Source organism: Condylura cristata, unplaced genomic scaffold (genome assembly GCF_000260355.1).
Source record: "Condylura cristata isolate star-nosed mole 26May11 unplaced genomic scaffold, ConCri1.0 scaffold00032, whole genome shotgun sequence".
Classification (NCBI taxonomy): domain Eukaryota; kingdom Metazoa; phylum Chordata; class Mammalia; order Eulipotyphla; family Talpidae; genus Condylura; species Condylura cristata.
In genome coordinates this window covers 12406079-12426160 of record NW_004567133.1, presented here as the reverse complement: position 1 = coordinate 12426160, position 20082 = coordinate 12406079, and the positions used below count along the sequence as shown (strand labels likewise).

Here is a 20082-nt window from a genome sequence, read left to right as displayed (position 1 = left end):
TGCCAGCTGCCTTTGGGGTTCCTGTGAAGACGAACAGTGACGTGCGTGGCGCGGGCAGATCTGGTCAGACCCTGCCACACTAACAGGTCAGAAATCATGTGGGCAGATGCCCCGTGACCGGCCCCTTGTCGGCAGGCTCGTTCCAGCAGCAGCAATCACGTCGCCGAGAGCTCCAGGGGTGAACACGAGGGCGAGTTTCCTGATGCAGGTTAGCACGCCTCTTCTGTACGAGGAACAGGAAATCCAGACTCTTCGGGGCTCTGGTATCTCCGCTCAGGGCTGGCTTCCAGGTCACCCCAGGAAGGGAGATCTCGGTCAACATATCCCCCCTGACGTACCCCAAATCGGAAGGGACACAAGTCAGTCCCACTTGGCCCACTGGCCAGAACCAATCACATGGTCCTGGATAAGCCACAAAGGAAGCTGGGTTGCAGGGGTGCAGGCTACGGAAGTAGCTCCCTGTGCCAGCTGATGGTATCTGTGAGTTTGGGGTGGTAGGAAATGAGACGGGTGTGGGGCTTCTGAGTTTGAATCAGGTAAGTGGAGAATGAGGAACGCCTGTATTTGGGGAGCATGTCATATCTGTTGCACCCCAAAACCATGCACTTAGGACCTACAGATGGAACACTCCCTCCAACATCACTGTCCCTATTGAGACCATTGTCTTACCTTGGGGACCGTGACGCGGGAAGGTGCTCTCGAGGCGTGGCGGGCGTGGGCAGCGTCACGAGGAGGCCACAGAGCCCCCACTTCCCCACCCGCTGCCAACCCTGCAGTTCCACCAACCTCACACTTGACCTGTACTGCCCGGTCGGGCCCACGGTGATTGCGTCTGTACAGAAAACGTATGGACCTACTCTGGTCATCGTCCCCCAAGCAGCGTGGGGTTACGGTGGCCGTGGAAGGGTGGGCACAGACAGAGGCCAGTAGCACTGCAGACGCGGTATCTGGGCGTCCTGGAACCTGGCCCGCGGGGCCACAGGGGCTGGCTAGGACCTGGTGTCAGGGGGGGAGTCCCTTTTACTTTATTTTTTTGGTGCAGAAGAGTCCGCTGTAGATGTGAGACATGCTTCTGCCTCAGAACCTGACCTCGAGTTTTAAAATCCCATGTCAGAACCTAACAGGTCTCTGAGTCCACCACTGGTGGGCATGTGCTAGGAGGCTGGGGACTCGGGAGGAAGTGGGGGACCCTGTGACGAGGTGGGGGTGCCACATCAGCCCTGAAGAGGGTGGAGCCAGAAGCACTGAGATGGGGGGAGCCGGTCGGTGCTTTAGGGCCATGGAAGGAGAAAGCGTGGGGGGGGGACAGGTGGTCAGCTTGGCTGTGTGCCAGCCCAGGGCTTAGTGCTTCGCACATGGGGGGGGGTTTGGGGGGGTGGGGGAAGGGGAGGGGTCCTCTGGGCAGGGAGGAGCCGAACCTGATGCTCCGGCTGCTTGTCTATTCTTCATTCTCACACCCCGCATCCGCTTGAGGCAGATTCTTATCCCGCACTCTGCTCTCAGCCCCAACAGCTCTCGCTGCTGGTGTCCCCAGAGCCCCCACGCCCCTGTTTCTGCCCCTGTGAGCCCCCAACGCCAGGCAGTCCGGTCTTGACCCACCAGCTGTAGTGATCCCATAATAATAAGCTTTGGGGCGGTTCCTTCATGGTGACCCCCGGGTGCCGGCCTGCCTCTCAACTCTGACAGGCTCCTCCTCCAGCAAGCCCCCCCCAACCCCCGCACCCTGCTGTTACTCCTTACAGGCCCCTCTGAGGCCAAGGCCACACCCTCGCCCACACACTTATTCTTCCGTGGCAGCTCCAGGAGGAGGTGGATTCCCGGGGTGTGCCACCTCTGGAGGGTGGACACAAAGCACACCCGAGAGCCCTGGATTCTTGGATCTGGGACCCCGACCTTCGTTCCAGGCCCTGGGCCGAGGCGCCAAGTCGCCCAGGCCTCAGAGTTGCTGAGCTGCTAAGCCCAGGGTGCTGAACACCGGTGGGTGGCACCAGTGCCATGGCTGCGGCCCTGCACCCCGGCTTGACGCGACCGCGGGGGTGGGGCAGTAGGTACCGCGCCAGATCCTGGGTGGTTCTGACTGCTTGTCCGTTTATAAGCACCTCAAAATAAAGGGTAAATTTGTAACAAGTACACCACAGCCCCAGCTCCTGCCCCCAGGATTCAGATTTCATGGGTCTGCGGGGGGCCCTGGGTGTGGGCCCCTATCTGAGGTCCCTAGGGGAGTCCAGTGGGTGGCCAGAGCTTAGGGCCACTGCCACTCGGGCTCCAGACGAGCCCTGACCGGCCCAGCCCGGGGCTTGCTGTGTGGTCCTGGGCCTGAGATAACGGCGGCTTTCTCTGCTTTCCTCCCGGACTGCAGAGCCGGGTCCAGCCCGAGCACCATGGCGGCAACGATGAGTGGGCGGCACAGAACTCCAGGGCAAGGCCATCCCTGCGGCTCGGCAGCTGGCAGGAGCGGGGGCAGGAGGCCGGCTCAGACCAGGCCTGACTCCTGTGCCAGCCTGTAAAAGAGGCCCTTCTGGGCCAGCAGCTGGGCCGGGCTGCCGCTCTCTGCCACCTGCCCCTTGTCCATGACCAGCACCCTGCAGAGAGAGGGAAACGGGCAGTTCTGTGGACACCAGTCCGGCCCATAGCAATTTAGGGGGCCCAAATGCCTGCTCTAAGGGGGCTTCCCCGACCCTCCAGCCAGCTTGGAAGCGTCTGCCGGGCTTGCGTCTTTGGCTTGACCCTTCTGGGCACCAGGCTCGCCACCTGCACAGGGGCCCTTGGTCCATCCCAGCACCCTTCCAGCTCTCAACCCTGCCGCCTCGTGGCAGGGGCGCTGGCTGGCTCAGGGGCGGGGCTTACCTGGAGCAGCCCATCACGGAGCGCAGGCGGTGAGCAATGAGCAGCACGGTGCACTGGGCGAACCAGCTCCCCAGGGCCACCTGCATCTGGAGCTCCGTGCCCGGGTCCACGGCGGCCGTGGCCTCGTCCAGGATGAGGATCTGGGTTTTCCGGAGGAGGGCACGTGCCAGACACAGGAGCTGCCTCTGGCCCACGCTGGGAACGAGTGGCAGACGGGAGCACATTTGTGTGCATCTCACCAGGCTCTGTAGGGCCTGGCTCCCCATGGGTCCCCGGGACAGCCTCAGAGGTAGTGGTGCATGCGGACATATCCCCGAATGTGGGGTCCCCCGTCTACAGAGTGGGAAGAATCCCCAGCCTGACATTTTCATCAGGGTGACTGAATTTTAGACGAGTCGCCCAAACCCCCTGTGCCTCAGTTTCCCCACCTGTGGAACGACTATTTCTATTTTCTGTTTCCAGCCAGTGGTGGTCTCCGGCACGGGCCAGCCGCATATGTAGGGGCTGAGCTCAGAGCGACACCAGGATGCGGGTTGCTCACTGTACCCAGTCCTTGGGGGCTGTGAGCAGGAGACAAGCCTTCTAGAAGCACTCAGCGCGGCACTTGGGGCCTGTGTCCACTGAGGTTGGGATTTGCCACCAGATCATCCCAGAACTAAATTTAGGGTAAGGAAACTTGATATTCCAGCGGTGCTGGAGTTCGGGGTTGCTGGTAGGAGGGAAGTCCACAATGCTTAACTGTGCGGGGTGGGTAAACCCAGGGGCCAGGCTCCGGGAGGCGCCCCTGCCTCTCCTCCCTGCGCCCCCAGGTCCTGAGTGCGAAGCCCTACCTCAGGTCACCGCCCTGGTCAGCGCACTCGTATTGCAGCCGGCCGGGCAGGCCGTCCACCAGGGCGCGGAGGCGCACGGTCTCCAGGGCTGCCCAGAGCGCGTCGTCCGAGTGCTCCTGCAGCATGTCCAGGTTCATCCGCAGGGAGCCGGGGAACAGGATGGGGTCCTGGCCGGGAGAGGCAGGTCAGAGCCGGCCAGCCACCCGCTCCCGCCGCCCGCCCTGCCCTGCCCGGGCTCACCTGGGGGATGATCGTGATCCTGGAGCGCAGGGTGTGCAGGCCCACGTGGGCGATGGGGACCCCGTCGATCCAGACCCCGCCCTCCGCCGCCTCCACGAGCCGCAGCAGGCCCCCGGCCAGGGACGACTTCCCCGCGCCTGTCCTGCCAACGATGCCCACCTGCCGGGGAGGGCAAGGCCTGTGCCGACCAGGCCTCGGGCCACCGCCCCGAGAGTCCTTGGGACGCGAGAGGTTTCCTCTGCGGCCGGATCTGCCCATCCATCCGCATCCTTCCATCTCTCCAAGCGTCGGTCCATCTGTCTCCCTTCCGCGCAGTCTCAGGCCCCCCTCACCCTACCTCTCTGCCATCTCTCCATTACACCCCGGCTTCCTCTGACCTCTGCCCTTCATTTGTTCCCTTTCCCTCGCCACCCTTCATCACCCTGCGCCAGCCTTCTGCTTCTCTCCGCTTCTGCCATCCACTGCCCGCCTGCGTCCCCCAGCCATCCCTCTGCCTCTGGCCTGTCATTGCTGCTGCCCACTCCTCCCCCTCCGCACTTCCAACTTCCTTCCAGCCGCCTCCTCTCCTTCCCTCCTTTTCTCCCCCCCCCACCCAGGCACTGCTCCAGCCATTTGTCCCTGACCATACCCCACCCGGGCACCCCTTACCCCCCTCCAGTCTGACCCTTCCACCCAGCCCCACCCCCCCATCCCTGTCCCACCCTTTCCAGTCCCGCCCTCAGCCCCACCCAACTCTCTTACTCAGTTGCCCCAGTGTCTGACCCTGAAGGAGGGGCTCAACATTGTTTGCTTAATGAACAAACGGGGAGACAGAGTGTTAGGCCATTGCGTGAGGCACCGAGGCTCCAAGATACAGAATTCAGAGTTCCTGCTCCAAAAGCCTCACCCTCTGGCCCTGGAATCATAAAACTGAGTAAACCAAATTCTAACATATGGTGAAGAACAAGCGCTTGCTAGAATCAAGCTCCAGACTGCAGCGGTGGAGCAGGGAAGTGCCAGTCATGGATGGGAGGGGGATGGGGTGCGAGGAGGAGGGTGTCACACCCCCGACCACCCTGCCGGGTGCCCCCCATACTGGTCCCTTCCTTACGGGGCTGGTGGCAGAGTCCAAGGCAGAGTGAAGACGCAAATAAGGATCGCTATGCCAGGCGATTTAACCCAGGTAAACTTCACAGCCCTCCGAATTGCCATCACTCCCAGTGACAGCTGAGGAGACGGAGGGTAAGAATGCAGACTTGGGAAGATGCTAAGTCCAACTTAGGGCGCAATGAAGACAAGGAGACCACGGTGCTGGAGGCCGCTGGTGCTTAGGGCCTGGACACTGGGATGCTGCCCAGCCTGGCCGTGACCCTGAGGGCCCTCTGGTGCCCTGCAGCCTGTCCTCCCGGCCGCAGGGGAAGTTGTAGGAGAGCCACTCACCTTCTCCCCCGCGTGGATTTCAAAGGACACACCCCTCACAGCCAGCGGGAGCTCAGGGTGGTATCTCAGTCCCAGGTCCCTGAACTCAATCTGTCCCCCGTGAGGCCAGGGGGACCGGGCTGCACAGGTGGACAGCCTCCAGGGTGCCTGAGGCAGGAGGGGACACTGTGTCAAAGGAGCTTCCCAGCACCTCCCAGCACAGTGCCTCAGTTATCATCTCTGTGAAATGGGCACATTCATTTACTTCTGCTGTTATATTTCTACCGTGTTGCTATCATGTGGCTGCTACCTGCTGTGGATCTGCTGTTCCTTACGGTCCCTTGTCACCCAGAGTGAGCCGCCTTTCCCAAGCGAAGGAACCAGGCCGGAGTTGACCTTGCTCCAGACCCCACACTCAGCCACCACTGTCATCTGGCTGTGACTCTGGCCCACAGGCGTGGGGTCATCGAAGCCCCCGTGGCCCCGGGCCACTGCCTCTGCTGAGTCTCAGAGGGGCCCGCCCCTGCCCCACCTCCCGCACATCACCTCCTTGGGCGTGCGGGTGTAGTCATTCATCCGCTCCACTGACACGATGTTGTTCTCCAGGTCTGTCCAGCTTCGAACAGCCCACTGCAGCGTCTGGGTCACCTGGCAACGGAGCAGATTCAGCAAGCCACCTGCGGGTTTGCACCAGCCCGTCACGGTTGTGCCGGTGCCCCGGCCCCCGGGGGGATCAGGAATACCTGGAGGGCAGCAGAGACTGAGAAGCCCACGAGGCCGGCGCTGAGACGGGCCCTGCTCAGCACAGAGCACACGGCAGCCGCAAACACCAGCCCGTTTCCCAGGAGCTCCAGGTTGGCAGCGAGCCACCTTTAGGGGAGGCCGGGAACAGGGGGATCAGCATGGAGTCCTCATTGAAGGGACCCACTTCTATGGGTACAAGGACAGGGCATCGTGTTTGTTGAATGAGTGAGTGAATAAATGGTAGAGTGTTAAAGGCGTCCTAAAGGAACTCCAGTTGAAAGGATGCATTCTTTTTCATCCATTAAATAACTATTTGTTGAGCACCTACTGTGTGCTGGGCCTGGTGCTAGGTGCTGGAGCTGAGCCATGAATGAGACAATATTGCCAACCTCAGGGAACTCACAGTCCACTGTAGGAGCCCGATGGTCAAGAACTGGTCAAACAATTCAGTTATAAACTGTCAGCCCCAGCGCCCAGGGAGTCCCCACAGCGGTTTTCGTACCCAGACCCCACAAAGCCCGGGGGGTGGAGAGGCACCTACCGCCTATGTCAGCAGTGCCCAGTGCCGAGACTAGCACACAGTAGGTGCTTGAGTGAAGCTTTGCTCTGCTGCCCATTTGCTGTGTCAATTCTGTGCCCTTGTGTTTTCTCTGCCAGAGCCTGATCTTTCTTCACCTGACCAACATCTTTATTTTATGTACGTCAGCTCTAACATCACCTCTTCCGAGAGCCCTCCCTGATTGCTCCTCTCTTTTCTGTCTTATGTATTGCAACTAACTTCCTTCATAGCAGGTGTCACAGTTTATAACTGAATTGTTTGATCAGTTCTTGACCATCGGGCTCCTACAGTGGACTGTGAGTTCCCTGAGGTTGGCTATGTTGTCTCATTCATGGCTCAGCTCCAGCACCTAGCACCAGGCCCAGCACACAGTAGGTGCTCAGCAAATAGTTATTTAATGGATGAAAAAGAATGCATCCTTTCAACTGGAGTTCCTTTAGGACACCTTTAACACTACTCTACCATTTATTCACTCACTTATTCAACAAATACTTACTGAGCACCTACTGTGTGCTGTGTATGTTTGAGATGCTGGAGACAAAATCTTGAACCAAACACAAAAATGACTGTCTTCAGAAAGCTCTGGGCTATAACATCCACTCCTGATTGTCAAATCCATTCATTATCTTGACTGATTCCAGTAAGCATGCACCTTTCCCAAGAAGTAGTGCTTGTCCAAGAACCAGCTAACTAACAAAGCTCTTGGGGAAGTCCCTCCATGTCTTTGAACCTGGGTGTACCCATGTATAGAATCAACTAAACAGTGGCTCATTAAAGTTGCGAGGATTAAATGAGATACACCATATTCATCTAGGAATCATCGGGTCTTGCCCACTGTGGGTATTAGTAAATACCCATAGGTCCTTCTTCCCAAGGTCAGGACTCCAGAAGGCGCAGGGCAGCTCACCCAGTAGGCATGTGGGACTGAGACGCTACCCACAGCAATAAGGCTGAATAGTCCCAGCTGGCGAGAGATTGGAGCAGACAGGAGTAAGGCCTTCACGTGTGCCAAGTACCTACTGTGTGCTCCACTCTTTCCAGGCACCCGACTGCCTGGATTCAGATCTTCACTCCATCACGTATTTGCTGTGTGACCTTGGCACTTTCTACATCTCTCTGTGCCTAAGATTCATCCTCTATAGAACAGTGTCTGCTTTGTGGGTTGTTAATAGGATTAAATAAATTAATCCATGTACAAGTCTCAGAAGAGTGCTGGGCATGGAGTCAGCACATTATAAGCATTCGTTTTGAGTGATTTATTTAGCCCTCATGACCAGTCCATAAGTGCGATTCAATTTTGACAAATGAGGTTCAGAGAGGTTGTGAAGCTTGCCTGACACTACCCAGCTAGTAAGTTGCAGAGCTGGGATCTGAACCCATGTCTTTCAACGCTGAAACTCTGTGTCTTGTTGCTTAGTACTGAAAGGAAGCCAAGGATGCTCTCATAGCTGCTTTATCTGCAAGGCAACAGAGGCCCATGTTGTCTGTGTTGAGGTGTTTCCCCTTTTGCTCACATCTCTACCTCCTGCCCGCCAATTGCTGAGGACCCCTCAAGCCAGATTCCATCTAGTCCTACTGGGCCCTAACTACTCCTCTGGGGTGCAGCCTCATCTTTGTTCTGGGGACACAGATGGAGTACAGGTCTTGCCTACTCCAGATGCTTCCTACCTGTCGGCCACCAGCCGGGGGAAACTGACCCTCTGGCTTTCATCCACGTGCGCGTCATTCTGAGCCACGAAGGGGCCCTGGGCCCGGAAGGCCCTGACCACTGTCCCGCCCTGGAATGTCTCAGCCACGTGGGAACACACGAACGAGTGTCTGTCGGACTCCAGGCGCCTGAGCTGGCATGAGCTGGCCACATACAGGCTCTGCGGTGTGACAAGGTGGGGCGAGAATCAGGGGTGCAGAGGTGAGTCTGGGGACCTGAGGCAGCCTGGAGTTCAGGCTGGCAGACCCGGCTCTATTACCAGCTTGTTGTGTGAACTTGGGCCAGCTGCTCCCCTTTCTGGGGTTCCATTTCCGGGAATTTGAAAATCTCCAATGCCCCACCCCAGAATCGCTGAATCAGGATCTCTGAAAGTGTTGCCTTGGCCTTAGGGTTAAAAAAGTCTTCGGGATGATTCCAGTGTACAACCAGTACCAAGGGCCACCAGCCTAGGAGACATGTCTCAATCCTCCACTCAGAGGCCAGTGGCTTCCCTTGGGGACAGTCATTGAGTGAACAAAGCCAACAGCGGTGCAGGAGGCTGTTGGTCAGGTCACATTCATTCGTTTACCTGAGGATTCCAGGCCAGGTGCTGAAGCCATCATGATGCACAAATATTAAGTGTTGCTACTTAGTGTCAGGTAGCAAAGTGTACACACCTGGCAGGCAGGACAACACGCATGTGCTCAGCCTGGCTGCGAGCAAGGCTTTTTACAAGTAGTAACTCAGCACAGCTGACCTCGGACACATGGGTTTGGATTGCGTGACTCTGCTCACCTGTCAACTTTTTTCTGTCCATAGGTTCCAAATCCGCAGATTCAACCAACTGCAAAGACTGGTTGGCTGAATCCTGAGACGTGGAACCAGCAGACAGGAGGACTGAATGTAAGTCAGGCGTGGTTAGCCATTATGTGGGGTGCACAAGTGTCATCAAGGGCCAGCTAGAATGGCGAGGAGACATCGGTGTCACGCGCAGTGGGCAGAGCATTAAGCAGCTGGTCAAAATTCCTAGGGGCCTGGAGTCAAAGCCACCTGTCCATCGCTCTCAATAGATGAGCCCCTCCCAAATCCAGGGGGCCTGGGATGGTTGCGGAGGGTGGTGGGGACCATGGTTTTCTCTACTCTGTTTCTGATTTCCAGGGGGTGCTTCAATCATGGCACCTGATCATGGAGGTGACCCCGAGGGGTGACCCCGAGGAGTTGTCCCATGGGGGTGATCCTCTGGTGCAGCCTGACCGGTCAGAGGATACTACCTCTTTGGTCATGGTGATTAACTCCGGGGTATAAGATGCCCAGAAAGCTCCAAAATCTTCTGTGGGACTCACATGTGAATGGTGAGCTTGAGACAGAGTTCTACATGTTGTGATTGCTAAGTGGCCGGGGGAGGGTTCCTGGATTCAGGGTGGCCGGGGGCCATCTGACCTGCCTGTCTTAGACTGAGAGTGTGAGCAACATTAGCTCAAGCAGATCTAAGCCATTGGTTCCCCCACATTAGCGTGCATGGGAATGAGCCAGAGGGTCTGTGTGAACCCAGATTGCTGGGCCCCGCCTTCCCAGTGTGCGAGCCAGCAGGTCTAGGGCAGGACCCGGGAACATGCATTTCTAACGAGCTCCAGTGAGCACATCTGAGAACCCCAGACACAGCCGCCTGGGAGAGCCACGGTCCTGGGCACGTGAGCCACTTGACTTTGTTCTTTGGTTTAAGCTAACTTAAGCTGACCTCTGGTGCTGGCAATGGACAATGGTGACCCTGATCTGACAGTCTTAGAGGCCAGGCAACACCTTCATGGTTTCCAGGATGGAGGAGAAGAGGAAGCCGGGCTTTGTCATCAGGGCACTTGACATATTAAGAACTTTGACTGGGAGACAGGTGCGTGTCAGACACAGGCTGTCATATCTCTGCCTCTGGGGACTTTGCTGGAAACGGGACTGGCGGAAGTGACCTCGACTGGCCCCTGCAGCCTCCCGGGCCCGGCCCTACCTGAAATCCAGCGTAGAGGAGCAGCAGTGGCAGGAGGGCCACCACAGCCAGCGGGGTGGCCACTGTCACCACCAGGCTAACCTCCAGGAGCCCAAAGGCATAAAGGAGCAAGGACTGGAGCTTGTCCGGGATGTCCACGTCCACCGTGTCTGTCTCCTTGGAGAAGCGGTTCAGCAGGTTCCCGACAGGTGTCCGCTCAAAGAATCCCAGGGGAGACCGTGCCACATTCCACAGAAGTCTCTGGAAGAGCAGGCTGGACGCCCGGACCCCCCCGAGGAGCACTGTGGCCATGGATGCAAACAGCCCGATGGCTGGGGAGAGAAGGGGTGTCAGTGCGAAGCTGGGGCCTCAGGAGCCCCCCTGTGGAGCTTTGGGTGGGGGTCCCCCTCATCCTCCCATCCTCCCACCCTTCTGACTGTCTTATGATTTGGCCCCCTGGCTATCCCTTGATGGGACCACCCTGCAGTGGGGAGAAGTGCCCCCCAGTTCACATCCACGTGAATATAGCCTCAAAATATAACCTTATTTGTACCAGAGACATTTTGTGGGGGTGGAGTGGGGAATGGGATCAAAAACGGGGATGGGGAGGGAAGTGCATGGGATTATGGTGATGGCACACAGGTGACATGGTGATGGGAAATCCATGGGGGTTACAATTGAGATGGAAAAAAAATGTACAAAATGATGTAAAAATAAACTGTTATATACTAAAAAAATGTATATATATATATATAAATAACCTTATTTGGAAATGAGTCTTTGCAGATATTAGTAGTGAAGGAGCTTAAGATGAAATCAACCTGGACTTAGGATAACCTGTGTCTTTATAAGAGGAGACAGAGAGAAGGTGGCGTGAAGATGGCAGCGGGGATCGTACAAGTCAAGGGCTCTCGCTGGCATCCGAGAGGCTCCCTGCTCATGGCAGAACCACAAGAGATACCACCCCCTTGATTTCGGACTTCAGAACAATGAAAGAACGAATTGCTGTTGTTCAAAGCTACTAAGTTTGTGGTCACTGGTTTCTTGGCTCTAGGAAGCGAGTCTGAACACTTCCCTCCCATCTATGCGTGGTCAGGGGCTAACCTGACTCCCTGACTGGGAAGAAGGCGGAGCAAGCTTCAACCTTAGTGAGCCAGACCCCTCAGCAGGGTCGGGGTGCACACAGGACCCACTCTGGGCCAACGAGAGTGTCCCTGGGGCTCTGGGAAAGAGTTTTTTTTGAGGTGGCCACGCTGGAGCTCTGGGGTATCATCTTAGCTCCAAGGGGAGAAACATGGCTGGACAGGAAACAAAACCATTCCTTCAGCCTTGTTTGGACACCTGGATGCAGCCATACCTGAAGCCAGGAAACTGAATTCTAAGCCCGTGAACAACTACATTTTTTGTTATGAAATTAGTTTACGCTATATGGCTAGTAGCTTATAGCTGTCCAGCTAGTAGCTACACTGTTTTTAAGGAAAGTTAGCAGAAGTAAAGACAGGCCTCACAAAAGAAGAAATGACAATCCTTAATAGCTCTGTGCCTAAAAACTGCCTCAAACATGCAAGGCGAAAACGGAAGAAAGAGCTGAACCCAGGATGTTCACACTGCTGTTGAGAGAGGACACAGGTGGCTGAGACAGGGGCTCTGGGCCCCGCGTGGTGGGGCTGGGAGAGAGGCCGCGAGGGGTACCTTGGAGACAGCCCAGGAGCCCGAAGACCCAGCCCCGCAGGGCTGCCTGTGCCTGCCGCCCAGCTACGATGGGGTCATCCGCCCACAGGCTCAGCCAGTAGCCACGGCAGAAGGAAGCCACTTGCTGGCAGAGGAAGAGGAAGAGAGCGTAGAGGCAGAGAGGAGTCCCCACTGCTCGCAGGTAGGTCAGGTACATGGCGGCTTTCACCTGTAGCACAAGGAGGGGCGCAAGGAGCGGCCCCAGGGAGAGAAAGGGAGGCGAGACCAGTGAGGCCCTATACATGCCAGTGAGGCAAGCAGACTTCAAGGTCCTCTCAGACTCGGCAGCTGCGGCGCCATCTCCCCGCCAGGCCCACTGGCTAGGACCCCTTTTGCCATAGGACCCCCAGAGGGCCTCTGGGAGCTTTAAAGGCGACGGGCTGCGGCGCTGGCTGACCTTGCAGTGATTTACTGAACACGTACCACGGGACCACCTCACAATAAATTCCATTTCACAGAGAAGGAAACTGAGGCCAAGAGATGCTAAGCCATTTGCTTACGGACCAGCTTCAAAAATCTGAAGTTCTTTGAAAACCGTAATCTGATCCCACCTGCCATGGCTTTCTTGTGCTCGTAGAGAAATTCCAGATGCCGTGTCCACTGCTCTGACCTTACCTCCTCCTCACCGTCTGCCAGCCTCATTGGATCCCTTTCTCTGGTACACTAAATCTTTCCTGCCCCAGGCCCTTTGCACTTGCTTTTCCCTCTTCCCAGGGCTCTCTACTCCTCGCTTTTCTCAGCTGGTTCCTTCACATCCTTCAGTTAACTATCAGCCCTCAGAGCATCCTACCCAACAGTCCCCTGACCATTGCCTAATCTCCAGTTCATTATTTTCTTTATAGAAGTTAGCATGATCCGTTTCCCTTGCTTGTTATTCTATTTGCTGACTGCTTCACCACTAGATGCAGGGTATTTCCACGAGGGAAGCTTTGCCTGGCACATAGTGGTGGTTCTGTAAATGTTTTCGGGGTGGTTAAGTGGATGGATGGCAGGTACATGGCAGATGGATGAATAAACAAATGGGTCTGTGGGGGGGTAGATAAATAAGTGGATGGATGGATGAATGGATAAAAATCTGGGAGAGGGCTGGGTGGATTGTGGGGTGAGTAGGATGGGTGGGCTTGTGAATGGGTGGGAAAGCGAATGGACAGAGGAGTGAATAGGTAGGTGGTGGATGAACAAAGCAGCGCAGATGATAGACATAGCGTAAGCTTCAGATTTGGGAGGACTTAGATTTCAGTCCCAGTCTAGTTGCTTTCTAACTGTGAGCAGACAAAGAAGTCTCTAAACTCTTTAAGACCTCAGTTTCTTCCTCTCTAAAATGGAGCTAACATAATTTTTCTTTCATATAAATGTGACTGTGATGACTAGGAAGTGAAATGTATAGACTCTTGCTAGGTATGTAGTAGGTGCTCAGTAAAAGCCAGTCCTCCTCCTCCTCCTCCTCCTCCTGAATACTACATCTGGTGGGAGATCTTGAGTCCCCTGAACAATAGCGGTAGGGCCTTTCTGGTGGTGCAAGGGGTTAAGTCTCAGCACTATGAAGCTATCAGCAGCCACTGCAGCACCAGTTTGATCCCCGGCCAGGGAGCTGACACACATGGCGCAGCAGACTTCTCCTGCTCACTTGCTGTTCCCCTCACCAGTATTTCAGTAGATCTGCCTGTTCTGCTCCCCACGATGTCTCTGGTGAATCCTTTCACCCCCCTCCCCGCACCTCTGGCCTGCACCCCAGCTCTTACATGCATAAATAAGTGCATCTTAAAAAAACAAACAAACAGCAGCAGCAGCAGCAGATAACAGAGCGAGCAATTTGTGGTTACCCTGCCGTATCGCACGCTGTCCTCTCCTGTCATCTGCCCTGCTCCCTTGGGGTCACCCAGGGAAGGCCTTGTCTGGGTCTCTTGAGTGGTGCTGTCCTTCTCAGGGACTAACTTCATGGACCTGTCATTTAGAGGAAATGAAGACAAGTCAGTGGCTCTACCCCATGGGATGTGTGTGTGCAACCCTCAAGGTAGCTGCTCGTTCATTCATTCATTCGTTCATTCATTCATTCACTCATTCATTCATTCAGTTAACACATTGAGCACCCACAAGGTGCATCCTTCTGTGGTGCCCATGTAAACACCATCTATTATCCCAAAGTGGAGCAAGCTTCCTTCCAAGGCCATTTCACAAAACTGGCCATCTGGGGACTTCATATTTTGGTCCTTTGATTGTCAGCTTCTGGTGAATGTTGCTATTTATTTAATAATAACATATAAGCATGATTGATTATGGGACAATAGCAGGAGAAACAGGGTCCAGAGAAAACAGAGGACAGTCAACCTTATGGCAGCAGTATCCAGGGGAGACTAAGGGCAATCAACTTTAATGGGGAACGGGGGGCGGGGCGTGGGAGGGATATGCCGGCCACGCACGCTGGGCATAGTCTCCTGGTAGGTGCTTGGCGTACTCTCCAGCTACTCTCAGACTGTCCCGGACTCTGACCATACAATCAGTCAGCAGTGGCTGAGGCGTCCCTGGCCGCCCGTGACGTGGGTCATTCTCCAGGCGGTCATGCAGGAGCGCCTTATCCAAATCATGCACACACACAGCTACATACAGAGGCCATGACACACAGGTGCAGCAGCCCAGGTGGAAGACAGGCCACAGGTGAATTGCTGCGAGCACCAGAGTAGGTATTCAGCACGTGCCTAACCCAGTACCTTTGGCCACCCCCAGCCCACCTGTGATGCAGCTGGTCTCAGGGCTGAGTCCGCACCCTCCTCGAGCTCAGTGCCACATTGAACTCACCCCTCAGGGCCACTCACGGACCGCCTGCCTCCAGCGGAGCCTCCTGGGGCCTCGGCATCGGTCGTAGCTTCCGATTCTGCAAGGTTGAGTGAGTCCTGTCACACACGGGGTCGGGGCAGGGACACCCGCTGGCTGGCTACACAGCCTTCACCTGTTTGAACATCCTTTTCCTCTGACCCGGGTCCTGCACCCATCTCACTCCTCCCTTAGTTCTTCCAAGAGCCTCATTCATTTGTTCGTTCATGCATTCACTCACCCAGCAGACAGAAGGGAGCACCGCTATGAGGCTGGGGAACATCAGAAAGCACTTTACCAAGCCGGACGGCAGCAGGTCCCGGCAGTCTTGCATAATCAGGTCCTTGTGCTGGAATGTTCTTTGGCAGAGGCCTCCCACCTAACCTTGTGTCATTTCCCCAGGAGGGATCTTCCCCACTGACTGACCCCACTGACTGTCCCCCATGCTGGGGAGCCTCATCTTCAAGTTCCAGGATGGTGACCCTGAATCAACACTCAGGTTCTGCCCACAGACACCAGGGCTCACTGATACTTCCAGAAGAGGCAGAGCCTGGCACAGGGACTTTCTTGATGGCCGTTTGCTCATCTCTAAAATGGTAGCAATGATTGCATGCCTCTCCTGGGGGCTGTGACAATCAAATGAAACTGTGTTTCTAGAAGCACTTTGCACAGCCCCTGGGTCATAAATAGAACCATGGGCTTATTAGGGAGAATGTGGCCTCTCAGAAGAGACATTTGCTTGCCTGGGTTCCACCGTGGGGGAACCCTTGCTGCACCCATGGGTGGGGAGGGGGGATGTCCCTGCAACCTTCTCTCTAGAGTGGCAGGAGTCAGAGAAGCAGCAAAGCCTCGCCCCAATACCTCCTTCTCCTCCATCCGGCTGGCTGCCTCTATCCAGAAGGCCTACCAGGACCCCATTCCTCTGCAGAAGCTCCTGGTAGGAGCCCATCTCGGCAACAGCCCCACCTTCCAGCACCACGATCCAATCTGCCTGGGGCAGGACGTGGAGCGTGTGGGTCACCAGGATCCGCGTCTGGGCGGGAAAGATGTGGGGATTACTCCCGTGTGCTCCGTCAGTCTTCCCCTTGGGGGAGTTGGGGGAGGAGCAGTGTCTCTGGGTTTGGGTGGAGAGAGCACTCCTTCTTGTGCTCCCATCCTGTGAAAAGGGTGAGGAAACAGCACGCCCCAAAGAGAAAGAGAAGGAATCCTCGTCTCAAAACAGAGACCGGAGTTCACCGGGCCCTGGCTCAAGAGTCAAAGCTGGGCTCTAACCAGACATCCAGAAGCCAGAAATCTCTGCTGCGCTGGCTGCTGGGATCTGGGGGCTGTTTGTGACCCATGGCCACAGCAAAGCTGACCACGATGAAAAGGAAGACCCACTCAAGAAGGGCAGTGATGAGTGGACCTGGGGCTGGACCATGGGCTTTCTCTGCGGCGGGCTTGTAACTCCCATCTCCTCTGCCCCAGCTTACGGTTCCCTGGAGCAGCCCACTGGGCCCGATGACCTGGTTGAAGACTTGCTGGCCCACGTGGGCATCCAGGGACGCCAGGGGGTCATCCAGCAGGTACACAGCAGCCTTCCGGTACACGGCCCGGGCCAGACTCAGCCGCTGCTTCTGGCCACCAGAGAGATTCATGCCCTGCAGCCACAGAGAGGGAAGAAGAGTCTCTATTGCTTGGGGAGGCCAATGTGACGGAGGGAGGAGCCTGCCAACAGGCTGGCTTCACTCTCGGGCCAGCGTCCCTGGTTGTTCCCTGGCCTGCCTGTCCCCTTTCCACTCTGCCTTCCACGTCTGGTGTGCTCAGCCTGGCATCTCACTTCTCCATGGACACCAGCTTCCTCAAGGACACTGGTAACTTCCTGTCGCCTAGTCCAGGAGGAGCTTTTCAGTCCTATTTTCATTCATTCATTCAGTCAGTCAGTCAGTCCTTCCCCACTTATTGCAGGGTGACTATAACCAGCAGAGTGTTCTAGGCTCTGGGGACACCCAGTGAGCAAACACAGCCCTGTTCTCATGCATCTCAGTCTAACGAGGACAGGGTGGGAGGCGGACAGCCAATAAGCAAACAAGTAAACTATTTCACCTTTCCATGGTGCTTTAGGCCCTGAGGCCCCTAAAGCAGGGAGAGGGTGGGGGTGGTCAGGAAAGCTCTCTGCCAGGGTAACATCTGGCTCGAGATCTGGGGAGGAGGGCTGAGCCATGGGGGACAGAGTTTTCCTAGCAGGGGGAGCAGCAGATGCAAAGGCCCTGTGGTAGGAGTGTGGCTGGGGTGTTCAAGAAAGATCCAAGTGGCTGGAGTGAAGCAGGAAAGGGGGAGCAAGATGGCAAATGGGGTCAGAGAGATAACAGGGACCAAATTCCAGTAATGGTCAAGTCTTTGGTTTTGACTTTGGGGGCCACGGGTGACTCTTAGTGGTTCCGAATAGCGGGAGGACATGATCTGAACTCTGTGTGACCAGAATCATTTTTGCAGCTGGGATGAGCCTATCAGGGGCGTGGACAAGGAGGTCAGCCAGGGGCATGGCTACAGTGTTGGTGAGAGGTGACAGTGTCAGATTATTTGGGGTCTGCCTTGACGGTGGACCCAGCAGGATTTGCTGACGGATTATGTGTGGGTACACGAAAGAGAGCAATCAAGAATGGCAGATGGAGCCTCCATCACCTGGGATGGGGTGACAGCAGGAGGAGGGGACTGGAGAGCAGGCGCTGAGTCAGCACATGAGGGTAGGGGACACCCCTTTCCTTCCGAAACACACCTCCCTCATCTTCCACCCTGGGTGCCTCCCACACAGGGGCCCTCCAAATCCTCTCTTGGTCCTCTCTCCTCGCCAGAAAAATCTCACCCATTTCCTTAACTTTGACTCCCAATTTTCTATTCTCAATTCCCTCATCCAGGGCTCACTCTTCCTATAAAGGGCAGAGTAATGATTTCAAATTTTGTGGAGTCCCCAGTCCCCATCACAACCATTCATCTCTGCTTTTGTCATGCAAAACTAGCCATGCGTCATGGAAAGAATGTGCATGGCTATGTCTCAATACAACTTTATTTGCAAGAACGAAAGGTTGCTGCCCCCTGCCCAATCCCTAGCCCAGGTGTATGTATCCTGTTTTTTGGATATCTCTACCCAGAAGCCTTTAATGAGTCCCAGAGAGAGGAAGTAATTTGACCTATGTCACCCCGAAAGACAGGGAGGGTAGGCAGGCACTCAGGTCTCCTTCTTCCAGTTTTGGAGAGCCCTCACTCCTCCCTACCAGGCCTCTCTGACTCCCTTTTTCTCTGTTTCCAACAACACACATTAATATCTACTTATTGAGCATCTACTATATGCTTGGTCCTGGGCCAGGTTCTGTTTCTCCCCTATTCTCTACTCCCCTCTCCAGCTGCAGTGCTTCCCTGCCCCAAGAAGACCCTCAAAACTTCACCTGCTCCCCAATTTGGGTGTGCACTCCTGCTGGGAAGCTTCTCACATCTGGCCACAGGGCACAGGCCTCCAGGACTCTCTCCAGCCATGGCGGGTCCAGCTCCTGCCTGAAGCACACGTTCTCCACCACAGATGTGTTTTGCACCCAGGCCTCCTGGGGCACATAGGCCATGGGACCCTAAAACACAACTCACTTTGGCCATCAAGAGACCAATGAGGACAGAAGTAGGAGCAACTTTGGAGGAGCAGAGTGGGTGGGCTCTTGGTGAGAGGTGGAAGGTGGAGAGAGTGAATGAAGAAGAGTGGCCGTGAGTGGGGTTCTTAGGAGGGAGGCACATAGCCGATGGGCAGGGGGTGCAGACTCACCCTGATGCTCACAGATCCCTCCATCTTGGACAGCTCCCCAAGGAGAGCGGAGAGCAGGGAGGACTTCCCTGCCCCCACTGGTCCCACCACCGCCAGCAGATAGCCCTGGGGCACCGTGAGGTTTATCCTGGCAAGGATGTGGGTGGCGCGGGAAAAGGGGTTCACGTCAGGGTCCAGCTGGCAAACCCCAAACACAGCAGGCATCCGGGAGTTCTCAAAGAAGACTTACAGGGCAACTTTTACTCTCCTGTTCCACATGTGAACACACACATGCACAGACATGGTCCTGCACATGTGTGTGCACGGACACAACGTACACCAAACACACACACCCATGTACATAGCTCCCCCCCACAGCACACATGCCTTTGCACATGTGTGTGACACACGTGCACACACGATGTGAACAGATATCCATGGGCATGTGTGCATAAACTAACATGCTCCCCACGTGTAACAGGCATGTACGCACATCTGCACACACATTCGTGCATGTTTATGCTTCTGCGCACATACCTGTCCACCCACATGCACCCACACACATGCGCACTAGAGTTTATTGCGACAGGAGGGTTTAGCCAGTATTGCCTCTTGCTAAGGTCACTGCAATAGGCTTCTTTTTGCTCTCCTGGCTTCTGAAGCCCGTGCCCCCTGCTCCATCTATGTCCTGCAGTCCTTCCTCCACCCAGCATTAGGGGCACCTTTTAAAAAGGCTGAAGCTGGGCCCTCCTTGGTGGCGCAAGGGATTAAAGCACAGTACCATGAAACCCTCTACAACCACTGCTGCACGAGTTCGATCCTGGCCAGGGAGCTGACCCACATGGCGCAGCAGACCTCTCCTGTCTCCCCGCTGCTGCCCTCAGCAGTGTATTTCAGTCAATCTGCCTGTTCTATTCCCCACTCTGTCTCGGTGAATCCTCTCACCCCTGCCCCCCCACACCGTACCTCTGGCCTGCACCCCAGCTCTTACAAGCATAAATAATCTTTAAAAAAAAATGCTGAAGACTCTAGCCGCCCCATCCCACTTAAGAAAGAGCTAAAGTCCTGAACCACACCCCCTCATCGCTCTGTCCCAATGCCCTGCATCTCCAACAGGCCAGTGAGTCTCCGTGAGGAGGGCTTGTACCCTAGGTGTAGCTTGGCCATCCTGGCAATTTGTGGTCGTCAAACTGCTATTAGAATCAGAGGGCAGATAAGGGGGTGCTGCTAAGCATCTTATAAGGCATGGCACAGCCTCCCTACCCCAGAATTATCCAGCCCCAAAGGTCAGTAGTGCTGGGGAAAGAACCCCGCATCTAGGCAAACTCCTGCCTCAGGACCTTTGCGCTCACGGCGCCCGCTGCCCAGAGAGCTCTTCTCCCAGACACATCCAGAACCATTCTTCCCGTCTCAGGGGGCTTGGGCGTGGCCGGGGTTTTCTGCCACAAGATGCAGCCGAGGACTTGGGAGGTGACAATGACTGGGGCT

The 20082-nt window shown here is 55.9% G+C and overlaps 1 protein-coding gene across 1 annotated transcript in view; it reads right to left on the bottom strand.

Moving 5' to 3' along the window:
• Positions 1 to 2473: 2473 nt before the first annotated feature.
• Positions 2474 to 20082, bottom strand: part of ABCC6 (ATP-binding cassette, sub-family C (CFTR/MRP), member 6) — a 41052-nt gene continuing 23443 nt past the window's right edge. The window contains exons 16-31 of the mRNA XM_004691743.1: positions 18616 to 18742; positions 18251 to 18427; positions 16298 to 16465; positions 15687 to 15858; positions 14811 to 14886; positions 13838 to 13958; positions 11976 to 12183; positions 10305 to 10615; positions 8287 to 8486; positions 6059 to 6185; positions 5862 to 5963; positions 5337 to 5483; positions 3918 to 4076; positions 3678 to 3844; positions 2848 to 3042; positions 2474 to 2582 (exon numbers count right to left, since the gene is read on the bottom strand). Of these exons, the coding sequence (XP_004691800.1) occupies positions 2474 to 2582; positions 2848 to 3042; positions 3678 to 3844; positions 3918 to 4076; positions 5337 to 5483; positions 5862 to 5963; positions 6059 to 6185; positions 8287 to 8486; positions 10305 to 10615; positions 11976 to 12183; positions 13838 to 13958; positions 14811 to 14886; positions 15687 to 15858; positions 16298 to 16465; positions 18251 to 18427; positions 18616 to 18742 (2566 nt within the window). The remainder of the gene's footprint in view (positions 2583 to 2847; positions 3043 to 3677; positions 3845 to 3917; positions 4077 to 5336; positions 5484 to 5861; positions 5964 to 6058; positions 6186 to 8286; positions 8487 to 10304; positions 10616 to 11975; positions 12184 to 13837; positions 13959 to 14810; positions 14887 to 15686; positions 15859 to 16297; positions 16466 to 18250; positions 18428 to 18615; positions 18743 to 20082) is intronic.